At 46.7% G+C, this 19,852-nt stretch overlaps 1 protein-coding gene across 2 annotated transcripts in view; it reads right to left on the reverse strand.

Annotated features, from left to right (window-relative positions):
• Positions 1-19,852, reverse strand: part of GPC3 (glypican 3) — a 211,293-nt gene that overhangs the window by 178,442 nt on the left and 12,999 nt on the right. For both annotated transcript variants that reach the window (XM_090061611.1, XM_090061610.1), the window contains exon 2: positions 19,483-19,644. In XM_090061611.1, coding sequence (XP_089917737.1) covers positions 19,483-19,591 — 109 coding nt within the window. In that variant the 5' untranslated portion in view covers positions 19,592-19,644. The remainder of the gene's footprint in view (positions 1-19,482; positions 19,645-19,852) is intronic.

Raw genomic sequence — 19,852 nt, forward strand, 5'->3', positions numbered from 1 at the left:
TGCTTCAGGGGACGCTGGACATCACACAGAGGGAGCAGGGAACAGGGCAAGCCTTGCAAAGAGCTCGGAGGTGGGGAGCAGAGGAAAACTTCTGAGGATGCCGTGAACATCCAAAAGGACCTGCCCCCAGAAAAATACTGCCTACTGACAGGGTTTAAAAGCAACTCCTTTAAAAAAAAGAAAAAAATTAAAATACAAGAAGTGTGAAGACAAATAGCTATGGTCAGTGAACTAAGAGCTTGGGGCAGAAGATGGCCTTGTCTTTAAAAGGAGGATCACTAACTGATTGTATGGAAGCAAACTTCTGGGAGATCCCAGCAGAGATCCTGACCTCCCGGTGCTGGGCTGGCACATAGCAAGGTACAGCCTTAGCCCCTGTACCTTTGCATTGCAAGAAACCACAGAAACAAAACCTCCGGAGAAAGGCACTATTGCTACTATCGTCATCTGAAAGATGGGGAGAGGAGACAGAGGCATCCAGACCCCTTTTTGGAACACAGCCCTCATTTAATGAATTGTACTGAAGAGGGATGACTTCATCCCCAGCTGATGCACTCGGCTGGGTCAGGGCTTACGTGTTTTACTTACGGCCGGATGGGAAGTCTATGGCAGAGTCAAGAACTGAGCCCAGAGCTGAAATCCAGGTTCAGTGCCATGAGCATCTTCCCCCACCCCCCACCTGATGCACTATGTCTCCACCTGGCAATCGGAAATCACACGGGCCCGTGACACCAAGAAAACACCCTGATTTTGTAATGGGGGCTGTTACAACCAGTGGTAAAAGCTCAGGTCATTGCAGCTGCTTTGCAGAAAGGAAGTAAAACTGGGCGCTAAGTCGGGCTGAGAGGAGGGAGACACAGAATTAGTGCCTTGCCCCCTACCTCTACCAGAGGATTTACATTTCTGGACATCAGTGCATTGTTTGCCTTCGAGGGTGCAACTTGGGGATTGTTTCCCAGATTTCAGCCTGCTTTTAGGAAGTGTCCTGCCATGTATGGCATGGGATGGATAATGTGGAACAGAAGCAGGCATGCCGCCAAACATTGATTAGCACAGGCCATTTGCAAGCATACCTTTCACGTTAACGGGTACCTGCTCTTGGACTTTGTATGACAAATAAAGCATTATAACTAAGGACGCAGCGTAAGGCTAGAGAGATGTATGGCAACTGCAAACCGCTGGCAAGTTAAATCAAACGTGAACGGGCTGCTGTCAGAGAAAGCACTCAGTTCAGTTTATTTATACCCATCTGCCCCGTTTCAGGGTGTCGAAGTCTGCCTAGTGATGGGAAGACGGAGCGTTTATGTAATGAGCACACATACGCTTATCAGCAAACCACACGCCCGACACCAGATGATGGACCCAGCACTGCAGGCTATGAATGCAGACGATTAGCCTTCCAGCTGTGGAGAGAAGCAACAGAAGCTCCTTCAGCTATTGGCAATTGTAGCAGGGGGTTTATCCTCTGGGATCCAGACAGCGGTATTTTGTCCAGATTACACTGCGCCGCACTATATTTCACACCTGTTCCGGTTACTCAATGGAGCCCCTCTCTGCTGACAGTCGTCACCACTAAAATTAGTCTCCTGGAAATGCTCCATTTGCCTTCCCTGACTGCATTTTTCTCCTCTCTTCGAATCACAGATGCCATCTTCGCCCAGCAAATTCTTTTTTTTTTCCTTATTTTTTTTTCCATAGTTTCTAGGGTCGGAAGGGACCTGAGCAGATCATCTAGTCCAACCCCTGCCATGGCAGGAAAGAGTACTGGGGTCAAATGACCCCAGCAAGATGCTCATCTAACCTCCTCTTAAACACCCCCAAGGTAGGAGCCAGCACCACTTCTCTTGGAAGTTGGTCCCAGACCCTAGCCGCCCTGACCGTGAAGTCGCGCCTCCTGATGTCTAGCCTAAACCTCCCCTCTGCCAGCTTGTGACCGTTATTCCTGGTCACTCCTGGCAGTGGTCGGGGGAACAGGGACTCCCCCACTGCCTGCTGGTCCCCTCTGACTAATTTATAACAGGCCACTAGGATCCCCCTCAGCCTTCTCTTGTGGAGGCTGAACAGGTTCCGGTCCCGTCACCTCTCCTCGTAGGGCCTGCCCTGTTGTCCCCATATCATGCGAGTGGCCTCCTCTGAACCCTCTCCATGCTGTCGACATCCCTCTTGAAGTGTGGTGCCCAGAACTTTTAAATAAGTGGCCACTGTCTGTGGACAGCCTCTATGTTTACAGAGAAACAAACTCTGGCCCAAAGAAGTTGCGTGGCTTTCCCACAACAGGGCAGAGAGCATGCAGACACAGCACTCTCTAGTCTTGCCTTTCAGCCTCCACGTTCTCCCAAGCCTGCCTACGCACTGCTTCGCACCCAGCTCCGCTCCCATGTGCACCTGGAACAGAAGCATAACCGAACAGAAGTTCAGGGCACATAAACCAGTTTAAAAAATGGATGAAATTGGTTTAAGATAAACCAGAATGTAGTCTCAGACTTAACTGATTTGGGTCAAACCGGTTTATGAAACTTCTGTTCCAGACCCCTTCCTGGTTCAAGTTAACTCACAGTCCCCCAGCATCCCAGCATGCTTTCCAGCCCTGGGATGGGCTGCGCTGACTGCCCCAGCAGAAAAGGGCTTAGGAGTGGTAAAACCCAGCTGGAGTCTGGGATCTAGGGCCAGGGAGGGGTATTAAACCCCCTTCCCCTGGCTAAACCCCCCTCCCCCAAAGTACAGAGCTGCCCTGCTAAACTTAGTCAGCTGCAACTGTGGACTACAAATCCCAGAGTCACCTAGAAACAGGAAGAGGAAGTGATGAGCAACCCTGCAGAGTCCCGTTTCTGTGATTCTGGACTGCAAATCCCAGAGACCTGGGGGGGACAGAAGGAAGAAGCACCAAATACACAGCCCATGCTGGCTATGTGCCAGAGACCCGTGTGCTAGTGCCCCGTGGCTTCTGGCCTGAGCCACTGCAGGCATGTGACTGCATTTCCTGAATCACAAGTGAATGTGTGTCCAGTTGTTTCTCAATTTAATCTCTGTACCTTAGACTAACCTGCCAAGACTGAATCAATTCATCCTCAGGCTGTTTGACCGTCTGTACTTAGCCAACAGCATCGGAGTCACTTTCTGTGGGAGTAAGAACTTTTCAGTACTGGAGGATGGCTGGTTCATTTCCCTGCTTTAATTCTTCATTAAGGTAGCTAATTGATGGTTTTACCCCCAGAAGCCTGTGCTAATTCTACTAAAATGGCAGATTAGCTCAACTCTGTTTGCTGTTCTCCCACATCCAACCAAGAGCAACCTTCCTGAAAGCCAGGCTTTTGATTTATGGTTTCTACCTGCTTCAACGCCTTTCCTTGCAAGTCCAAATCAGCCACCTTTCCTCAACTATGACTCCCTGGTTCTGCTCCCAAGGTCCAGTATCACCAAACCTACCAATTAAGGTTGCACCAACTAAATCATCTTTCTCAACTTCTTACAGCTTCACTATGCCACCTTAAATTGTCTTGTTCACAGGCACCATCTCTGAATCCAGTGGCAAACCTGGGACATGCCTTAACATCACAAGGTAGAAAGCAGACAGAGCTCAGTGCCTCCCCAGTTCAAAAGACACCATTCCCATTAAGCATTTTTTTCTTTTTACTTAATGCAAGTAATGCATAGCACTTTACAGTGCATCTTTAAGTTAAGCTGTATGCAGCCTAGCTGAAAAAAATCAGTCACATTGCCCCTCCATTCAAGAAGCCTCTTCAGAAAACACAAAAGGGCCCCCCAGCACATCAATGGTGCTGATTATTCTTGGCTGGCAGCAGAAATGGATGTACATGGCTACAAATATAGTTTCCAGATAGAATAGTTATGCAGATAGCAATCAAAGAGCATGAAAGGCTCGTCACCGTCAGCTTCCAAGTTGTCGCACATTACCGAGCACAGCAAGAGTCAACGCACGTTTCCGACCTTCCTCTCCGCAGCCCGTTCAGCTTTTGGGGCAGAGGTTAAAGACAAAGAAAGAGAGTCGAGAAATAGCCGTTTTTAAAACCAGAGCGTAAGAGGTGGCCTATGACAACACTTATCTTTAAGCTTGCTAGAAAGAACAGGAAGCTTCTTCCCAAGGACATGGAAGGCCACTTCATCCTGAAGTGCTGTACAACAACCGACCTCTCCCCCTTTTAAATCTATCCATTTAAATGCAGGCATTATCTGCATTTATTACATTCCTGCATCATAAAACTTAAAACCAGGAGGTGACCCCACCAGTCACTGTGTTACATGCCTCCTCTCTACCCACTCGGCAGAGGATGAATGCGATAGTGGAGGAAGCGAGAGCAAGGACTGACTTCTAGGTGCAAACCCAGCTGTTCAGCTCCAACACTAAAACTTGTGCTCAACCTCCAGCAATGGCTATAAGCACAGGTTAGGATAAGATCAGCACCCACCATAATTCAGGCACAGGAGGAAAGGCAAGAAGATCCTTGGACAGTAGGTCACAAGTGCATACAGAGTCCACACACTCGCATGACAAGCCAGGCCCTGACATTCATGCAGGATGTATCCGAACTGCGCTGTCCCAATCATAAAAGCCCATTTGATCAGCTTATGGCTTCCTATATCCCTATGCACTTGGGGCAAGAATAGCAGGGAAAAGCCCATCTTTAAAGATGCCACCAACCATGTGATTCTCTACAGAAGGGGTCTGCACGACCCCCCTGCAGTGCTTCACATCACGGTCTCAGTCCCTAATAGATGTTGCCTTGGGCTTGCTGCTCCCCCCACATTTGGACATTATTTTCCATCACCAAGCTGTGCATCCAGCCAGTGAAGTCTAGCCTACACAAGGGTTTGGTTTGGTTTGGTTAACTATAAGCCACCTCTCACCACTGCACTACCACAGACACACGGCAGTCGGTTTTAACGAGAAGTTAGGCTATAACTTTCCTGGAAGAGCTCGTCCTTCCTAAAAATTGCACTTCTACCCAACTCTGGGAGGCGTGAAAGCACTCTCCAGGCCACCCTGATGAACTTCATCCAATTCCCACCAAAGCCACCAGCAAGATCCCCACCAACTTTAGGAGAAGAAAGCAGAAAGGTGCAGCCTGACATGGAAAAGCATTTAAGGAGAAGGCCTAGGTGATGAAAATAAAGCCCCTGGTCCTGGAGCAGGACGATGGGCATATAACAGCATTGCCGTTGTACAGACGAGTAAGCCTTGACCTGTGCTGGCGTACACCGTTTCAGGACTGGGACTAATTTTTCTGTTTAAAATCATCAGCTTTAGCATTCAGAAATCCATGTGGTCATTTAAGGAGGATGGTTGATAAGCCATCTACATGAGATGGCCACAGACTGAAATCACTGGATAATTAAAGTGCAATAAAAGTCTATGTGCCATTTCAGTATAATTCCTCTGAATTTCAGCAACAATGACTTTTTTTTTTCCACGGATAAGATTCAAGAGCATGTGTTAAATTGATTAGTTTGGGGATTTTTTTCCCTCCTCTTTTATAATAAACCAACCTTTTTCCATGGGTTAGTAAGCATATTTAATTTCCTCCTCCTAAAAGTGAGCATCGTTTTTCATTGTAATCATACCAACAATTTCACCAGCTACGGCATTACAAATACGCTGCATTACTGTTACTTACCAATTTCCTTAAAAAGCTGATTTCAAGGCTGCAAATGATAATCCTCTGTACGACTTTACTGCTCTTTACTGCTTTTAATATTGCTTCTGTACAACACTTAGTCATAGATTTGGAGATGATAAGTTTGGTAAGACCTAAATCAGCAGCAGAACTGCTTTAGCAATGCATATGGAGGGTGCACCTTATAGGTTTGTTTCACCTTTGTCTCTCTTTTTGAAATCTTTTTGATCACTAGATCTCTGGCATTGTGCAAACACTCAAATTAAGACCACCTTTTCAGATTAAGAATTTCCAATTACAGTACTAGGATTTATTTTTATTAATGAGAGACAAGGGCTGAGCACTACCTACATTTCTGCTCTAGGAGTGAAAGCCTGGTTTGATGCATATGCATCAGCTTCTGTTTTCTGGGAACATAAAAAAGGGTTTGCCGGAGGCTAGTGATTCCAGGTCACTCCCTTCCAAGCTCCCAGCTGAAGGCACCTTAACCAGGTACAGCTTCCACTTGGTGGTTGGCCAGCACCATGTGAAAAAAAAAATAAAAAAAATCAGGCCCCTTTAGGGAGTCTCAAACACAACACCCAAAAACATCAAGGACCATCACTAACCGTTGTTAAATTCTGGTTCCAAGCTGGTAAACAAGCCCGTTCCCAATGCACGCTACACATTTTGCTTGCAGTTCCTGAAGTTACACTTCCGAGCGGCTAGGTTAAGTATCAGCAGTGTTTAGTTAATTGATCCTTCGCTGCCTAGGGTTAATTAAAATGAAAGGGGCCAGCTTTCAAATGCACTTGTGAGCTGATGTTCTGGGCAAACCATGAGCCAGCGAGAAAAACCTGGAAATCAGGAGGCTCGCAAAAAAATGCTGTTTGGCAACTTTTCATTTCAGAAGCATGTGGGAAGAAGTGCCCTCTTTGCTATCCCTTACCTAGCGCAAACGCCTGCTGAGGAAGGCTGGCAGCCTACAAAGCAGTGCCGCTGGGAAACACCACCATGCACACACTGCCACAGTTTCCAAGACAAAAACAAAACAAAACAAAACAAAACAAAATCACAAAAGATTTGGGCCAAAATGCAGCTTTTTGCAACCAAATAATTTTTTGCAAAGCACTGGAAGCTGCCCAGCACATACGGCTGCACTCAGCCAGGTGCCAACCAACACACAGGTTGCAGAGGCCTATTCACAGACAAGTCCCTTAACTTCTTGTTCCAGCAAAGCAAGCCAGCCCCGAGTTCAAGGTCCAGCAGACCTGGTGCTGCGAACAAGCGCAGCTATACCGGACAGTTCTTCCCCTTTGCTATCAATGGGCTAGGAATATTTTCCTGCCAACCGTTTAAATATAAAATCTGACCCTGTCAACGTGTTATAAATCGGCCAACACCACATCTGAGCACTAAGGCACAAAAAGAATAAATAAATCACATCTCTTTATCACACAGGTCACCAGTCTCCACTGCATAGTGGTTGTGAACTGATTTACAATGCAAAACAGAGGCAGAAAAAACATCCTCTGATGTGCTGCAACCAAGTCCTTACCTCGCTGCGGGCCACCCAGACTGGATTTTTAGATCTCTGCCCATATGCTGTCCCCGACTCACAGCATCCCTACGAGCTTGGGGAAAAGGCACCCAGCACTGGCATTTTGCACCTGGAAACTTTAAAAAGCCGATGAGCAAAAGCTTCTGAGAGCGCCACAAGGTTTGAGCCTGGCGCTGGATGTTAAAGAACAGAACCAAAAAACAAAGTTCCCAGTTGCCTTTAGTTTGCAATGATACTGCTGACCCCAGCCCCAGCCCCACCAAAAGGATGTGGGGTGCTTTGCTTTTGCTTTGCAGAATGCATATCTTGGGCGGCAGATAGCTCACATTACTAACCCCTTCTCTACCTGCAAGAGCTAGACACTTTTACTCTACGTTTTGGGAAGCTAAGGTGCTCTCACGATCACTGGACCCCTTCCACAGGGCTTCAAGGAGAAAAAATACTGAGATTGCCAATAAAATACCCACAGCAGGCTGCACCAGGTCTTTGCAGGGCTGTGCCGAGGATGCTCAGGTGCATTTCCAATGATGATTTTGGGTCCAGTGTTGTGCTGGATCAAGCGCCTTATTAAAACACACACACACCCCTCCTGAACAGAGAGACAGGCCAGGTCTGTCCATCACGCTGGCCCTTTTGGGAGGTCTCAAAATGGATTAAAGTAGAACAACAGCCTCATGCTCATCTTCCACCCAGCTAGAAAATATTCACCTAGCATAAGACTTGAGAAGATAAAGCATTTAATCATTACTGCAGATAGCCCTGCTGCTGAAGAAATCATCGGTCTCTCAACTCACTATGTTCCCGTGTCATTTATAGGTCTCAGCTTAACCCCACCAAAGCTCTCAGACAACGTGCCAAGTCGGTCCACTCCACCAACCCTAAAACTGAGGGCAGCTTACAAGTACTGGCTAAACCGATTGCAACACGCATGGGAAACCAACACCCTGACACCAGGATGGAGGGTTCCCATCTTCCCACTCTCTCTGAACAGCTCTTTTTGCAGATTAATATACTTTCCTAATGAAACGAAAGGTTATAAATTGCTGCCATTGATTTTGCATCAGCGGTAAAAGTCGCATAAGTGAGTAACATACCTGCAGTGACCCACTTTGTTTGAGGGAATATGAAACCATAGCATATTGACAGCTTAATTGGCTCAGCAAGAGTTCATATCACTTGGATGAAATGCATCATTGGCTGTTTCATCGTTATATCTTATTGCAGCTTTAAAAGCAAAAGGGATGACAATCTAGTGAAGTGTTTCCTTTACAGAACCAGCCTCCTGTCCTTGAGTTTATTGCTAGGTCTAAGGATGGGGTTTTTTGAACAATGTTTACAGACTAGCTCTTGTCTGCATTCTAAACACTTATCACAGAGAGGATTTATCTCCTGCTTAATCCATTCAGGCCAGGAGATGGAAGACCCTGGCACGTCCACTTCTGTATCGGGATCACCAAAAATGATGGCACCAAAGAGTTCCATAAATAGCAGGTTGGACGGGAACGAGACATTTACTGCCATCCAATGCAAACATAATTTGACTATTTTATAGCATTAGGAGGGCAATTTAAGTGCATTAATACTTGAACCATCAAAATAACTCCTGCCTCAAAGCGTAATTACAGAAAGCAAGATAGTTACCCAGGCTTGTAAATACTCCTGGAGCAGGAGACTTGAAGGGACGTACAAAGCTCGCTCGCTCGCTCTCTACTTAGAAAGCAGCTGGCACGAACCAGGCCAGTCTGACAGAGGTGTGCTCGCAGGGGACAAGGGTTTGCTCAAAGGTCTCCGACGCAGCATATTAACCCGATGACACCGAGCGGCACCACACGGCAGGGTGCGGGAGAGGAGAGGAGATGCAGAAGTCCGGGCCCATCTATCAGAGGCAGGACTCGCTGCACCCAGTCCAGGCTACCTACCCTTCTTGCCTCTGCGTGTCCGAGCGCTGAAAACGCTTTCATAGGGGAAAAAATTGAATAAATTAAAGCCTTACAGACAAATATTTTGGCAAATTAATTTCTGCTGATTCCGTCCCCCCAAACACAGCCTTTCCCCAACACCACAAGTTATCTGCAGTAATGCATACAAAAAATAAGAATCCCTCAAAAGAGCCATTTCTCAGGCAAGGCGGCTTTTACGAGCTTCCCAAGCAGAGGAGATTAAGGGCAGCAATGGGACCTGGATCTAGCGATACCAACTGAAGCAGAAGCAGCTTTCCTAATCCAAAGCAGGTACACAGCATCCCCTCTCCAGCCAGAGGGGCGGCAGCATGAGGCTGGCGACGGGCTCAAGGTCAAATGCTGAGGACAGAAGCTGGCTATCTCGGCTCCTGGGCACAACCTTCCTCCAGAAGCCCCAGTCGCGTCACGGAGCGAGGCTTTTCCAAAGTCAGGTACCTTCTGCAACACCCATCACACACCTCCAGGCCTCATTTCATGGGCAAAGAAAATGGAATTGGCAGCACCAAATTGCAGTAGAAACCCCAAAGACGCCCAATATCCGAAAGAAACGGTGTGTGCAAACCTTCCCGACCCCAACAGGAAACTTGGCTGCAGGGGTTAAGCCCGTTCTGGAAAGAGAAGGTCATTTCCCCTCCTCCTAGGGTGGCCTGGAAAGCAAAGACTAACTCCTTCGGACTGGCTTTTACCATCCTCTGTTAACACTTCAGCCCTGGCCCATCATCAGGATCTTCCCTAGAGATACAAGGACCATGGCAATAGACCCCTTGTTCATGCTGGTCTGGGATGCTCTCCATGCCAAGCCTCCTACTGATGCTGCTACAGACACCCTTTTGCTGTGCTGCCTCCCCCAGGAGCTAGCCGACACCATAGATGTGGGTAACTCTTGGGAAGTTGTTGCTCCCCACCACACCCCAGAAACCCACAAAAAAGATCAGCAGCATCAGCCAGTCTATCGGGACATGGGGGGTGAAACATGAGCCTTCCCACCCTGCCTGCACAAGCAGGCAGAAGAAAACCCTTTGAGTCAGCCTTCATGCACTCGACAGGAGAGGACCACTGCGCCACAGGCATGGCAAGTCTCTCTGCAGTCATCTCCAACAGGCCGCATCTCAGTGAACCGTGCGTCAGTGCAAGGCTGCGCTACAAACCCCAGGCAAGCTTTGGAAAACAAATACCTTTGATAACTACCTTCCTAGGAGCAAGCTCCATCATGTGATACAGCCAATATTGTGCTTGATACGGCTCCAGGGGGCAGTTACACGCTCTTAACTCCTCCAAGATGGATTTTACAATTTGTTAAAGAAACTCATCAATCCTCCACAGTCATTTTTTAAAGCCCAAGGCTTCCGAGTCATTTCTGCGTTGTGCTGATCCCCAAAATTTCAGCTCATTCCCAACTGCCATTCCTATGGCAGCCCTGCCTCTAAAGCGAGGCGTCAAACTCCACAGGACTCGTACTGCCCGGTAACGAACAGATTACCTTTGATTTACACAAAAGCGGCCCTGCTTATTTGAAGGGAATGATATTTCTCCACACACTGACACCGCTCACAGCAAATCTGTATTTACTCAACCAGCTCTTATCTTTTTAAAACAGCAGCCAACCAGGGGAAATCAACAGTTTTCCACTCTAAACTTTCTTGCACCTTTTTTTTTTTTTTTTTTTTAACACATCTGTATGGCCACTTTAAGTAGTATGACGCTGGCCTCAATATACTCAGCTTAGCCATCTATTTTATGCAGGCCTGAAGAAGGGCATTCGATGCTGGAAAGCTTGGCCAGCAACTCTCCCGACTACACAGCTGGTATCATATCATATTATATAAAAAAAAAAAAAAAAGCCTTGCCTCTTGAACATTTCCTGGACCATCACAACTACAGCAACACCCCAACCCTTATATTTTATATATGCACATCCCAAAACAGGAGGATTTCAGAGACAAAGAGCAATCCTGAAGAGACACAGAGGCATCGAAAGCTCAGTTGTGTGAGGAAGTGAGCGAGAGCAGATGACAGATGTGCACAAAAGCAAACGACGTTGAGACAATTAAATTGTGATGCTCGCGCATTTGCACGCACAAGTTTAATGAGATTTAAAGAGTCGTTTCCAAAAATAAACTTCTTTCTGCTTCTCCTCACTCTGCTGGGGGAAGTGACAAAGCCGTATTTTACAGACCCCACAAATGAGAGCTTGCCATTTTGCACAGAAGCCATGCATTTATGCTGTAGACATTCGAGACAGGTACCAATTAGCCGGCACTCTCCTTCCAACATGTATCTTCACAACACAGCTGTGTTTTTTAAACCTGCATGATCCACCCATGCAGCAGTTTGACTATAACGCTTGTTTCTTAAGCAACGGCTTATCCCTTAGCCATGCCCTGGCCTTTTCTCTAGAGACCTTATTTTTTCTAGATGAAAGAGCCAGGCTCTAGGTCTACAGATTAACTACACTCCTGGATTTTCTCAGACGTAACAAAGTTTTGCCAAGTTCACCTGCAGATAAACTGATGCCGTCTTGCCCGGGGCAATGCAGTTATGAGCTCTGAGAGAAGGAAGTCGTGCCGGACAGCACACGTTTCATTTTAGAAACGATTCTTCCCCTTGCCTACTGTAGGCACAATAAAAATTGTTTTCCCTTGAAATGGAAAAAAAATTGTTTTTTTAAATTAAAAAAAAAAAAAAAAAAATCAGCCCTTGGTCAACAGCAGAAGCCAGCAAGGCCTCGTCCCTCGGGGAGAGGGACAAGCACAGAACCTGTCCCCGATCAGGCTGGTGAAGCCCTCCTATGGCTGCTATTACAGCAGAAGTGGATCAAAAGCTGCTGGCCCACCATAACAGAGGACTGACTTACAGCGCCCAGCACAATACGACTTCCAGGAATCGCTTGAAAAACAACTTGCCACCACCCCTGCTCCTCATTATCCATCCACATGGCTGGAGAAGCCAACAGGCTGTAAGAGCATCTCAGTGGGAAGAGGACGGGTACAGTGTGAGAACAGAGACGGGCATCAGTGCAAGGAAGGGAGCCTTGAAGTGGTACCAGGAATACCAAGAAATGAAAGCACGCCCGCACTGAGCAGCCAGCGCTATTAACATTAAAAGAGAAGCAGTAGGTATTAGAGAGTCAACACGTAAAGCTGAGAGCTTACAGACGAAAACTAGAGAGCCATTACATTCACTCCAGCTTTGTCACGCACGTAGAGAAAGGTCTTCAGTCTCTATGCGTGACAGGAAGGGGATACAGGTGCTGGGACGGAGCAGTTAAGAAGTCTTGTGATAGCTTCAGAGGTGAGCTTCAGTCTTGTCTTAAAATGAAGCCTAGCTATAGTGCTAGGGAACATCTGTAAATTATAACTTCTAACAAGAAACCAAGGGAGTTGGGAATTGGGAGATGGTCCCTCAGTTAGGGAGCAGCCAGCCAGTTAGAGACACACCAAGGGTCTGGCGAGGTTACCTACTGCTCCACAATGAAGTTCATTGTTTAGTTCTTCTACACTAAATGCCTGTGTTTGTTGAACTTGGTTACCACTGCACTAGTGATGTCCTCCCTCAGAGTATGGAGAGTCTCTTTTTTAGTGGGCAAGATGTAATTTGGGTCAGGTCTACACAGCTATTGCAGGTCGGTTCTGGTGGGGATAGGTTCTCACACTGTACCCATCCTCTTCCCAGCTCTGGTTTCACTCTAGTTCCTGGGCTTTGACCTCCTGGGTGCATGCCACTACTGTTATTTTCCACCTTGAATTCCAACATCTCGCTACCTCTCGGACCCTCTCCCACCCACATCGTCCTACCTCCCACCCATGAAACACCTAAGCAGCAAAACCCAGAAAAACTTCCAGCATTTAAGTAGTTCAGTAAATACAGAGGTAAAGCATGTGCAAGACTCCCTACTGCAGACACCTGAAACGTCCTCTTACACTGTCAAACTGAATTGACTTACAAGTGTCAGAATATTAAATTGTGCCAAATTATGATATGCGAATTCAGCTCAGCATCACACATATCAATAATTCCACTCTTTAGCGACTGAACAAGGTACTTAAAATAGCTCCTCGAGACACATCCAGCATGATCTCCCACCTACCTAATTGATGTTGCATGTATCTTAGATTTACCAGTAAAAGACATAATTAGTCACATTAAAAGTTGCTATATAGTTAAACCTCCAAGATGAAAAGACAGCTCTCTCAGTTCACTCACCTTGACTTTAAAGTAGTAACAGCGGCTGGTAAAAAATGAAAAGCCTTGAAGGATTCAGTGTCTTGGAGAGACAATCACAGATCTTTTATCTTCCAGACTTCAAGAAGAATCAAGTTCTTCAAAGAAAAGCCAATAAAGCCCAGACATTTTCATCATAACAAAATAAATAATTCAGTCATACTTTAGAGTACTCCAACATTCGGATTGGCTATTTGATATATTTGTGGCTTAGGTGCCGCTAAACTGATTAAAGATAACCTGATAGAAGCTTGCAATGTCAAAACTGCCTTCAGCCCTGGCAGATATGAATGGATAGTGTAAATAACTATAAATAACTAAAATGGCCTCATTTATGCCTAATGGAGAATTTACAGCCTTCAGGGCTGCCTGATAGGGCTAAAGCTTACAGCGCCACGTTACCCCGCTACGGTGCAAAAAAGAAACATTTCCGATCGTTCAGCGCACCTGCTGCTTGGCCAGAATCTGCTGGGATTAGACTTCAGGTAAGGAGAACGATACTGTTCTTCCTTTAATACCAAAGACAAATACCCACTTTCCCTTCTCTCTGTCTCTCTGTCTCTCTGTCTCTCTGTCTCTCTCTCTCACACACACACACAACACAGAGCATGAATTATCTATATCAGTTTGGTCCTTGTCTTCTTAAAGATGCTAAAGTTTGGATGACTCTTACAAGAGAGGTCCGGAGTACTTCCCCGCCTGCAACCCACAGCCCTTAGGAAAGCAAATTCCCCTAGGAAATCAATGGAAGCACTGCCCCAGCACAAGCAAGCCGTCCACTTGTCACCAGCTTTCATAGGGTTATTGCCCCTGGCTATTAGGAGCAAGATCAGGCCTCTATTTTAGTCTGCAGGATTTAGCCTAGAGGAAGCTAGCTGCAGCAAGCTGGCCCAGTTTCAGCTCAGGTAATTACCTTTCTGCCTTCCGAAGTTTCCCTGCCGCTCCAATTAATTCCACACTCTATCCTTGCCGTCCTAATCGCCTGCACAGGCCTACCGCACGGCTGCACGACAGCTGCTGTGTTTTACCCTAGGGTAGCTGCATTTCAGTCATGGCTTGAAACAAGCCTCCTTTCCTTTGTAAAAGCAGATCCAGCTCTTTCAAGGCAAGGTGATGAGGAAGCATATGCCGGCGGATGTTCTTGCTGCTCCTTCCAAACCTAAAGCTGTGCCCTGGAAGCTGGGGCTTGCCTAGAGTCTTCCAAAGCCAGCTTGCATAAGGAACAACAGGGTCCAACCTCTGCCACACCTATTGCCTACCAGGTGCCACGCTGGACCCCAAATGCAGCACTCAGGCTTTCCAGAGCCACAGGCCAGGCTCCTAGAAGTCACAAGGCTTATTTAAAAAGGATGAGGCTTTCTAAGATGTCATATCCAAGATCCCTACGTTTCTGTGACATCCTCACTACTTGCCTTCTGGATTCTTACGCCTCTGGGTGCACGCCGGTCACATTTGCAAGCTCTTCTCTGCAACAAGGACTAGACCCTCCCATCTCAGAACAAGCTGAAGCAAGCAGAACGTTTCCAGCCATCACCTGACTCCAGGAGCAGGGGTTTTAAGGCAGCCAGAGTAGGCCAAAGTGCTTCTAGGAGGGTACTAGGATTAGGAGGTCAATTGCCTCCTTGACCTTCCACACTTTGGTTTAGCTGACTCTCCAAAGATGCCTCCTGGCATTGTCAGAGAAAAGGTGGCTGGGGGCAAGATGAAGGGAAAGGGGGAGAAAGATGCTCTCCTTTCTCAGCTGGAGCCTCAGAGAGGGTAGTATTTCTAGATTGGGAGGCTGATGCTACTGGCTATCCATCAACGTGAGGCTGCCCAAAGCACAAGATGAGACATCTGAAATGGCAACTTTTCATGCATCTAAATAGCAGCACAAAACTGGTGCAGATCATTTCCAAAGATTTTTCCTCCTGCTTCTGTATGTATTAGCCAAGCTCAGAACAAGCATGCAAAGACCTTGTCCAATGGTAAATGCTACATTACTGTAAATATCTTGGCCAGATCCTAAGTTAACGTAGCCAAAATAGCCATGCCAATCTAAAACGGAGCTAGGACAAGCTGCAGCAGGTAAGGATCTGAACCTGAGGACCCAAAAAGTAACTTCAGAGGAGGGTAATCCATAATGCAATCCTGCTATATACCAAATCTTCCTGGACAAAATCCTAGAACAAGCTTTGCCTGCAGGGCATGCCGCTATATTCAACTGAAACACTGTCACTCTCAACAGAGAATGTCTCAGAGAATTAAAAAAACAACAACCCATATTATTTAAAACATCTTCATGATCTTAAAAAATGCCATCAAGACAAGACCAGGACTTAACTGTACCATTTAAATGTGGTGACAATGGTGGTTGTTGCTTTTTCTTACCACCTTTAACTGCAATAACAGAAGAGCCCAAGGGTCTAAGACTCTAATAATCTAATAAACTTTGCTAAGTGAACATTGTAACAGATATGCCTGGATGAGATCTTTGTAAATGCCAGGCAATTTCCCCTGATCTTTATCAGCGCAGAGGCAGCCAGGGCTGCAGCAGGAAGAAATTAAATTCCATGCAAAATAATAACATCTGGACCAGATTTTGTTTGTCAGGCGAGCGGTCCCTTCAGATGTCAGCCTGCAAATATTAAAATGAACTCTGAAGGCCTATTTCTCCTCCCCTCCAGTTGGATGGGTTTCCATACCAACACATCGCAGTGCAGTTTCCTCCCCTCAGCTGGCCGGTCGGCCCCTGGAAGCCAAGTTCGTCAGAGCAACGGAGGAGAAGGGACATAGTATTTTTTTCAAATAACCTTTACAATTTAAAGCCATCCCTATGCACCTTCCCCCTCCCCCTTTTAAACCACAGCCAGCTCTCGTGGCTTTACAGCAGTCTCTCACAATGCTTTTTGTCTCCTAAATCCCCAGCTCCTGGAGTCATGTGGCAGGCGACTCTACCGTGAGCTGGAAGAGGAACCCCGCTCGTCCCAGGTGCTCAAGAGCTTCTCTTTAAATCAGCAACCAGTTCAAATGCAATTGTCTAACAGGACATGGGCTTTTGCCAACCTGACCTTCCTCTCCATAGCTAAGATATTTAAGGTTACAGCTCCCACTGCAATAAGGACAGGCTCTGTGTTACTCCATGCCACCTCTCATTCATAACCTCCCATGGATGGTTCCCCAGAGTCTGTAAGACTCACGCGCAGCTGCGGATGCAAATCAGAAGGTGAAAGGAGGGCAGGCGGATGAAAAGCGCTGTTGAACAGAGCTCTGCAACTGTAGGAGATTTGCCATGTTGTCTCCCCAGCTTCACACCTCAGACAGTCACCCTCCAGCAGCATCTCTGGATGCTGGAGCCAGACCCAATTTTGGCAGCTCAAGCAGTTTGTTGCACTTCAGCAGCCAAAACATGTTTAAAGATGCAGAGATCAAAGCTCTGCACATTTAAAAATAAATAAATCAAGTGCAAAATCCATCTAAGACTTCCAGCTTCTTAAATCCAATGGTAACTAAAGGATTCCAAAGGCTGGAGCGAGTAGCATCGTCACGAATCCCGTCTACTCTACCTGGAGTTAATTAAGCAGAGTTCCCTGCGAGTTCCTGTTAGGAATTCATCCATTTGCCAATTGGTTTTTTTTAATCACTTGAGCCATTGAGATATTTTATCATTATTATTACATTATTTTTCAAGAAAATACCAATTCCTTGTAGCCCAAATGATTTTCCCACCCCACAAAACATCAATTTTAATGAAATTCTCCATGGAGAAAAAGGGCTGTCTTGTCCACAATGCTTAACACCAGCCTAGCTAATGCAAAGTAACTCATGAGCCTGGTGCCACAGCATGCACTTACGAGGCAGGAGATACGGGTTCGAAAACCCTGCTCCAAAGCACATCTCACTTGCTCGCAAGCAGAGTTGAAAAGCCTCCGTTTCATTTCAATGTGAAGCAGAAACAGATTCCAAACCATCGATATTTTTCACAAGAAGGATTCCCGTTCCTTGGCCAGCCCCATTCACCAGCAACAGGCCATTTCTGACGATGTTTCACGTGAGTCCCGTGCCGGCTGCACCATCCTCCCATTAGTTTCACTTTGTTATTTAGCATCAATAAAATAAAAATCAATTCTGCTTGGAAGAAGCTCAAGAAATTATCACCTGCTGCTGTGCATTTGCTTTTCTAATTTTCAGAGAAGCAAGAGGCTGATCAGGACAGACATCAGTCTGACAGTTAGCTCCACACAGCACTTCTGTTAGGTCCTGATCCTCAGCCCATGAAAAGACTCCTCTTGACTCTAGAGATCTTTGGACCCGGCCCTTAGCAAGGCACAAAGACAAATCACATTATTCTGCAAAAATATTAGTGTGATGGAAACATGCTTGATTGCTCATGCCCCCCCCCTTTTTTTTTTTTTAAATATAGGCAAAAACATTATTAATTTACAACGAACAAATCCCAATACTGTGGTGGTCAAGAAATCATTTCATTGCACATTAACCAGAGAGGAAAAAATTTTGCTCGAGTAAAGCCCCTGAAGAGTGATTGCAAGCATAAGTGACTACACTAAATTGGGATCTGCTAGTGATGAAGTATGTTTATCAAAGGTCAGGTTTGCTGAGAAAACAACACACCGTCCAAATAAAGATAGGGAGAGAGAGGTGGGGAAAAAAGATACAGGTAGCTCTGGAGAGGGTCGCTCCATATTCAAGATACCAAAGTGATGAGCAAGGAACAGAGAGCTTGTAGGCAAGTGTAAAACAGTCTCTATCCGCCCTCCACCTCTCCCCAGCCCCCCAGAGACTAGACTTTCATTTTTGACTGTACCAGGCATCAGCAAATTTTTTTTAACATGCTTTTTAGTGGGAAGTTTATGGAGTATTACACTGGAGTCAGAGCTGGTTTGGACAGTTGCACAGTACCAGGGTGGGACGGGGGGCTATTGGAATTAGGTATGTTGGCAGTAATGTAGCTCACTTCTAAAAGAAAAGGGATTTTTAATATTTTTTTTTTCCCATTTGCTCTTTATGGAAAGGTGCTTGGCCCTCTGTAAGCTCCAGGTCAGGAGTGCAGAGCCTCAGAGGGATATCATCACCTTCGCTGGAGCGGATACAGCGTTTTGCGACCTTCAAGAGGAATATCATTCTGAAAAGGCCAATTCCTCACTGCTGGTTTAAAAGGCACCATCGGCCAACACACTGCATCCCGTTCCGCTTTCCCAACAGCGTCGTGATGGCTCTACTCCCACAGAGCCAGTCCGATTCAAGAACCGGCAGCATCACTATATCAGCAGCAAACGTAGTTCATAGAGGCCACCTGCTCGCATGACTTGTACGTGGATCCCCACCAGCCGCATCCAAAAGCAAGGCCATGGGCATCACGAGGACCGGGGAAGCGAGCAGGACTGCATCCTCCTCTCCTGCCAGTAGCTGACCTCAGGCACTGAGGAGTCCTTATGTTTTACAAGCAAACTGGGGACTATTCATGATTTTACTGAGCTTCCAAGGGATAAACATACAAAGAAAACCTAGCAAGGATTAGCTCAGAGGTGTACTGCTCCAACTTGATGCAGAAAGGAAGGCAGTCACCACTGCTAGCATGGATATTTCTGGTGCAACTTGGCCTAATACTGCAATTCCACATACACTGCATGCATGTCGAATGAGCAGTAAGTACCCCTGGTGCCCCCCCGCAGCAGGATCTCAGTTATAAACAATGTAATACAAGCCCAGAATGCAGCAGAAGGCAAGTTTTGGCTCAGCTGTAGTTTCTGTCCTGCTAGAGATGACTGAACCACCAGGCTCAGGTTGAAAGCGTAGACTCCCTTGGTGTTCGAGGAAGTGGGGAGGACACCAGGTTGTGCCCCAGCCTGGTCTAGGCGAGAAGCAAGGTGTCTACCTATTGTAGATCAATGCAAACTCCCACAACACTCAAGGCATGTTCAGGAGGCATTTTGCCACTGCTGGGCAAGGCAGATATGAAGCAGATGCCCCCAACCTCCCTCCAGTACAGGAAAACCACCTGGTCGCGCACTCCAGGGAAAGCCCAAAACCCTGCAGGACTCAGTCCCATTTGCCAAAGGTGATCAGCCAGCTCCACGCATACAACTACCTCGTCACTTTGCAAAGGGGACCCACCCTGCCCCCTTACCTTGGAAGATGGCAGCGTTCTGGATGACGAGGAACTTCAGCTCCACGCTGGCAGACTGGAGAAGCTGCTCCATGTTCAAGCGAGCTGTTGCCTGGTACTTTTCCTCCATCTTTCTTGAGCAGCACGTGGAGCCCTTCGGGAGGCACACTTGCAAGTCAGACCCTGAGAACACACACAAGGGGGGTGGGAAACGGGCATCAGTAACATAGACATGTCATCCCCCTACAAAAGAGCAGATCCATAAGTTGGTAACGCTGCATTAACTACTTTAGGCAAAGCCTTTCAGCATCTCAATTCATAAGAGGACTGGCTGGGTTCCCAAGGGGTGCCAGGGCAGAAGGAGACCCCAGGTAAATACAGCAAGGCAATG

Source organism: Crocodylus siamensis, chromosome 8 (assembly GCF_052110815.1).
Source record: "Crocodylus siamensis isolate JL-2025a chromosome 8, ASM5211081v1, whole genome shotgun sequence".
Taxonomy (NCBI): domain Eukaryota; kingdom Metazoa; phylum Chordata; order Crocodylia; family Crocodylidae; genus Crocodylus; species Crocodylus siamensis.